The sequence below is a fragment of the Balaenoptera acutorostrata genome, chromosome 5 (genome assembly GCF_949987535.1).
Source record: "Balaenoptera acutorostrata chromosome 5, mBalAcu1.1, whole genome shotgun sequence".
NCBI lineage: Eukaryota > Metazoa > Chordata > Mammalia > Artiodactyla > Balaenopteridae > Balaenoptera > Balaenoptera acutorostrata.
This window is the reverse complement of record NC_080068.1, coordinates 106125552-106131081: the sequence shown is the minus strand read 5'-3', so window position 1 is coordinate 106131081 and position 5530 is coordinate 106125552. Positions and strand designations below refer to the sequence as shown.

The following is a 5530-nucleotide window of genomic DNA, read 5'->3' as shown; positions in this document are numbered from 1 at the left end:
ATTTCTCTGGGTGGTTCTTGGATTAAAGGCTCTCTCCAACACTAGACTATAACCTTGTGGAGGGAAAGGGCAATATGTATATATTTATATACCCTTGTATTCCCAGCAAACAAAACAGCATCTGGGATGTAATAGGTGCTCAATAAATATTTGCTGAATAAGTGAATAAGAAACTGAAATTCAAACCCCTATCTCTAAAACCCAAGTTCTTTGCTAACATCATGTGTTGGTGTTCCCCAGGAGGACAAAATGGGAGGGAGGTCATTTCAGGGTGAAGAATTACCATATGACTCATTAGGGAAATTACAATTTGTGTGTGTGTGTTGATAGTGGTTTGAATCCAGGCTGCATATAGAGGAGCAGCAGTAGAAGTTGGGGCACTGAGCAAGAGCACAATGATTAAAAGACTTAAAAGACCGCGCTTGCCTCAGGATCAAGGATCACAGTCTTTCATCTGGGGAGAGGCATGATCATAGTTATATTTGAGAAAGATCACTCTGCCTGCCACTGAGTGGAGGGTGGACAGAACCTGGAGGCTAGGGTAGCGTCACCATAAAACAGCTTGGAGAAGGAAAAGTCCTGGACAGGGACATCCGTGGAGAGAGGGGTGGTCCAGCTCCTAGGAGGTGGGGAGAGACAGGTGTAAGTGTGACTCCCCCGTTTTAGGCATAGACACCTGGACAGGTGGTCTTGTCATCTCTGGCAGCATAAAGCACTGAAGGGGGAGATGGTTTGCGGTGGGAGAGGCTATGTAGGGCTGAGCAGGCTGGGTCTGAGAAGCTGCTTCACTTGCAGCTGTGGGACCAGGGTACAGGTGGGGCTCAGGGCGAATGGGGCAGGTGGGTCAGAGTGCAGAGAGAGACTAGGGAGGAGTTGAGAGTCCAGCCCCCGTTTCTAGACCCCAACACAGGGTGGGTGTACAGGTCAGGGGGTCTTAGATGAGCCCGAGCAGCATGCTGCCGCCTCCTCCAGCGGCAGGAGGAGCTGCGAGCTCCTCTCGCCAGCTGCCTTCCGCTGAGCTTAACACCCGCAGAGAGACCCAGGGACTCAGAAGTGCAGCTGTCAGCTGGGAGGGAGGTAAGATCCAGGAACACCGCCCTCCCTCTCCAGTGTCTCCCCACCGTTCTTTTCTAAGAATTTGGGCTTTGGGCCACTTATTCAAGCCTCAGGTTCCTCATCTGTTAAGCATGAGATAGGAATCCATCCCTGTAAAGAGAAAGACTGAATGCACCCTGCAGGGAGAAGGCACCTGGCTGGAGCTCCCTTCCTCTTCCTAACCTGCTGGGTTCATCCAAAATTATTCCCCAATGGAAAAGCCGTGTAAGGATTGGGGGTGGGGAATAGGCTTTCCCAAGAGGTCAGGTTAAGTCCCAATCGTAGGATGGATGTTCCGGGGGAGGCTGGGAGAAGATGTTCCCACGAGACACCACCTCCTGGCTTCACTGAGCCCTTACACCACCCGATGGAGAAGGAAGGAATCGTTTACCCCATTTTGTGGACGAGGAAACCAAGGCCCAAGGAAGTTAAGGAGGACACTTAAGGTCACACTGCCAGTCCGGAGTGGGACTTAGGTCTATGAGAAATCCAAGGCCATCTTCTTGACCCTACAAACGCCCTTTCCCAGTCTAGAAGCCAGTGATTCTCCCCATTCCTACTCCACTTCCCTGTTCCCCAGAAGTGGGCAGGGCACCAGGGCTGGGCCAGGCACCTCTTCTGCTTCCCGGGGCGCGGGTCTGGGTCTTCAGAGGGCCGGGGTCTGGTACTAGAGCGCCTCTCAAACCTGCGGGTTTGCCCCCAAACTCCGGCGGACGCAGCTTGCAGAGTGAGGGCGCCAAGGCATAGGTGGGGCGGGTACGCAGGAGACTGGGGAGTGCGGTGGTGGTGGGCGGGGGCGGGAGCGGGGGCCCCGGGAGCAGCGAGGAACCGAGGAGGCAGCGCAGCGGCGCTAGCCCGGCGCCGGCCGCTCCCGGCCCCTGCCCCCTCGGTGGTGGCTCGCTCTTCGCTTATCCGGCTCCGAACCAGACACAGCCGCCGTCGCCGGCTGGCGCACTGCCGGCTCCCGGGAACAGCCCCTCGGGCACCGGCCGCTTCCCGGCACGGGAGGGGCGCAACGCGGCCACAGACCCGGTGGCGGTCGAGGAGGCAAGGGGGGTGCCGGCGCGCCCCGGGGCCCCGGCGCAGCGCACGGTGAGCGCCCCCCGGGGCTCGGGGATCCCTTAGCCGCGGGTCCCGGGGTACCAACCCCCGGGTACCCGATGGGGCCACCCGGGGAGCGCAGGGCAGAAGTTGGGACCGCGCGCAGCCCGCCTGTGCCGCCGAACCCGATATGCTGCCGCCAGGGCGAAACGGCACCGCCTACCGGGCGCGGTCCCGGCCGCAGCAGCTGGCGCAGGGGGGCGCCGTGGGGGGCTCGGAGGGGGCGACGCTGCTGGGGCCAGCGCAAGTGGTCACGGCCGGCCTCCTGACCCTGCTCATCGTCTGGTCCCTGCTGGGCAATGTGCTGGTGTGCGCGTCCATCGTGCGCAGTCGCCACCTGCGCGCCAAGATGACCAACGTCTTCACTGTGTCTCTGGCTGTGTCTGACCTCTTCGTGGCGCTGCTGGTCATGCCCTGGAAGGCGGTCGCCGAGGTGGCCGGTTACTGGCCTTTTGGGGCCTTCTGCGACATCTGGGTGGCCTTCGACATCACGTGCTCCACCGCCTCCATCCTGAACCTGTGCATCATCAGCGTGGACCGCTACTGGGCCCTCTCCAGGCCCTTCTGCTACGAGTGCAAGATGACGCAGCGTGTGGCCTTGGTCATGGTCGGCCTGGCGTGGACCTTGTCCATCCTCATCTCCTTCATTCAAGTCCAGCTCCACTGGCACACGGACAAGATGGGCTCCTGGGGTGGGGTGGACCCGCCATCTAACCTGGTCAACGGGGCGCCCTGGGAGGAAGCCGGGGAGCCAGACTTGAGGGCGGAAAACTGTGACTCCAGCCTGAACCGAACTTACGCAGTCTCCTCCTCGCTCATCAGCTTCTACATCCCGGTGGCCATCATGATTGCGACCTACACGCGCATCTACCGCATCGCCCAGGTGCAAATCCGCAGGATTTCCTCCCTGGAGAGGGCCGCGGAGCACGCGCAGAGCTGCCGTAGCCTTGAGGCCTGTGCGCCCGACACCGGCCTGCGGGCATCCATCAAGAAGGAGACCAAGGTCCTCAAGACCCTATCGGTGATCATAAGGGTCTTCGTGTGCCGCTGGCTGCCCTTCTTCATCCTTAACTGCATGGTCCCTTTCTTCAGCGGACACCCCGAGGGCTTCCCCTGCGTCAGCGAGACCACCTTCGAAGTCTTCATCTGGTTTGGCTGGGCCAACTCCTCCCTCAACCCCATCATCTACACCTTCAACGCTGACTTCTGGAAGGTGTTTGCCCAGCTGCTGGGGTGCAGCCACCTCTGCTCCCGCACTCAGGTGGAGACAGTGAACATCAGCAATGAGCTCATCTCCTACAACCAGGACACCGCCTTCCACGAGGACATCGCAGCTGCCTACGTCCATATGATCCCCCACGTGGTGACCCCAGGTGACGCGGAGGTGGACCCGGAGGAAGAGGAGAGCCCTTTCAGTCGTACGTCGCAGATCTCTCAGACGTCCCTAGATGGTGACCCTGCTGCTGGGTCTGTCGAGCTGGACTATGGAGGGGAGATTTCTTTAGGCAAAATAACGCCTTTCACCCCAAACGGATTCCATTAAACTGCCTAAGAACTGTTCTTCATGGATCTATATAACCGCATAGACATGAGCAAGCATGCAGAATACACACTGGACACACACATACATTTCCACTGCTGCTCAGTTTATCATGCCTTCCGTGTCGGTGTAGTAGTGCATGTGCTTAGAAACCTCACCTGACTGATTTGCTGAGGAAAGATTTGGCAGAAGCAGTTGGAAAAAACTCAGTCAAATATACCCTAGCCTAGCAGAGATGGATCAATGGTTCTGTTAGAGAAGATAAGATGGTGATTGATTCTAAAAAAAAAAAAAAAGTGGTATTTTTCTTTAAAAAGTATACTCTCCCCTCCCCTTTTAAATGAATAGATTGTTCAGTGACTTATCTGTGTTTGGGCTGATTTTTAAGCAATAAGGTTCAATGTGTGTGTAGCGCTGATGGAAGTGTGTGTGGCTTTCCTGTATCTTGCTTCCTGTGGCCTGTGTTTCTGCAGTTTCTACTTGCTGTGTGTCTTTGCTACCGCTGAGGAATTCTTCCTGATTTGTTCTGGTGTCTAATAGACACAAATTATGTGTTCTATGGGGTGATTATCATTGCTTTGCCAGATTGGTTTTCAGGACGGCTCCTAGAGAAGCCATGAGAGCATCCTTAAAAGCAGGAAAGACTTTGGCTGGGTCTGGAAGCACCCATTTATTTTCTTTACAGTCAGTTTGGCCTTAAAGGTACACACAGGGGCAAGAGAACTTGAAGAGTTTCTGATATCTCAGAATTTTAAAGAATTAGATACACACATCTTGAGTCTGTGCTGAAAGCTGGCTTCATGCCACAACATCAAATATGGACTTCTCAAGCCTGGAATTCCATTTTTTTTTTCTCATTTGGAATCTTCTTTTTCAAATTACATAACATAAAACAATTCTCCTGATTCCTAGACAGATGCTATCAGTTCATTGAAACGATGACATAGAATAATCACCTGTTCTTTCTCAACCTCAAATCTATAATGTTTTAAAGTTACATGGCTTTTGATCTACCGTGTTTTCTGAAGGGCTTTGAAATGTGTGAGTTGATATGCTTTCAAAAAACAAAGCCAATTTTTAAGTAGGCATTTTCATTTGTAGACAGTAGGAAGTGAGGGAATGCATTTTAACTAAAATGTAGGAGCCAGAGATGATATTTGAATGAACTTGAAATTGGAAAATCAACGAAAAAGCCCAGTGAATTCCAGTCTTTTGGTTTTTCTTCTGTGCAGTCTGCACAGCAAAGGGGAGCATTTAGTTCCAGAGCCACTCCAGACCAGAGCATATTATTACCATTAGATCTAAATGTGAGCGTTGTTAATGGAAGCAAATGAAAAGTGAATATGTAATTTCGTACAGGTCCCTACTTTGAAGCAGGCTTCTCAAGGATAGTTCAATCAACTTTGGTCTCTTTAGGGATAATTTTATTGTCAGTCTCCTGAACAACCAGGTCTTGCTCACTGCAAAATGTGCAGTGCCTGGCACATAATGCTTAATAAACAGCTGCTGAATGAATAACTGACTTTCTGGTATGGCGAGATTGAAAGCGAATCCTATTTGATACATTAGTTTTCATATATGATTTAGTCAGATTGATATCGGAATCTGAGGTCTAGTGTTCCATTTTTACCTCTTGTGAGCTGATTGGTAAGTGGACCATTAAGGAAACATCAGGGCAGTGAAAAGCGCCCTGCTCTGAGATTCAGGAGATAGCTGTGTGACCTCGAATGAGTCAACTCACCTCTCTGGGTCTCACTTTCTGTCTGCCTCTGTAAATTGAAAGAGTTATACTAG

The 5530-nt window shown here is 52.9% G+C and overlaps 1 protein-coding gene across 1 annotated transcript; it reads left to right on the top strand.

Moving 5' to 3' along the window:
- The first annotated feature begins 2326 nt into the window (after positions 1 to 2326).
- Positions 2327 to 4242, top strand: DRD5 (dopamine receptor D5). Its single transcript, XM_007190955.2, has one exon. The coding sequence runs from the start codon at positions 2327 to 2329 to the stop codon at positions 3737 to 3739; it is 1413 nt and encodes a 470-aa protein (XP_007191017.2). The 3' UTR covers positions 3740 to 4242.
- The last annotated feature ends 1288 nt before the right edge of the window (positions 4243 to 5530 follow it).

Excerpts from the sequence above, each read along its gene's own strand:
- DRD5 (XM_007190955.2), top strand. The coding sequence starts at position 2,327 with ATGCTGCCGCCAGGGCGAAACGGCACCGCCTACCGGGCGCGGTCCCGG.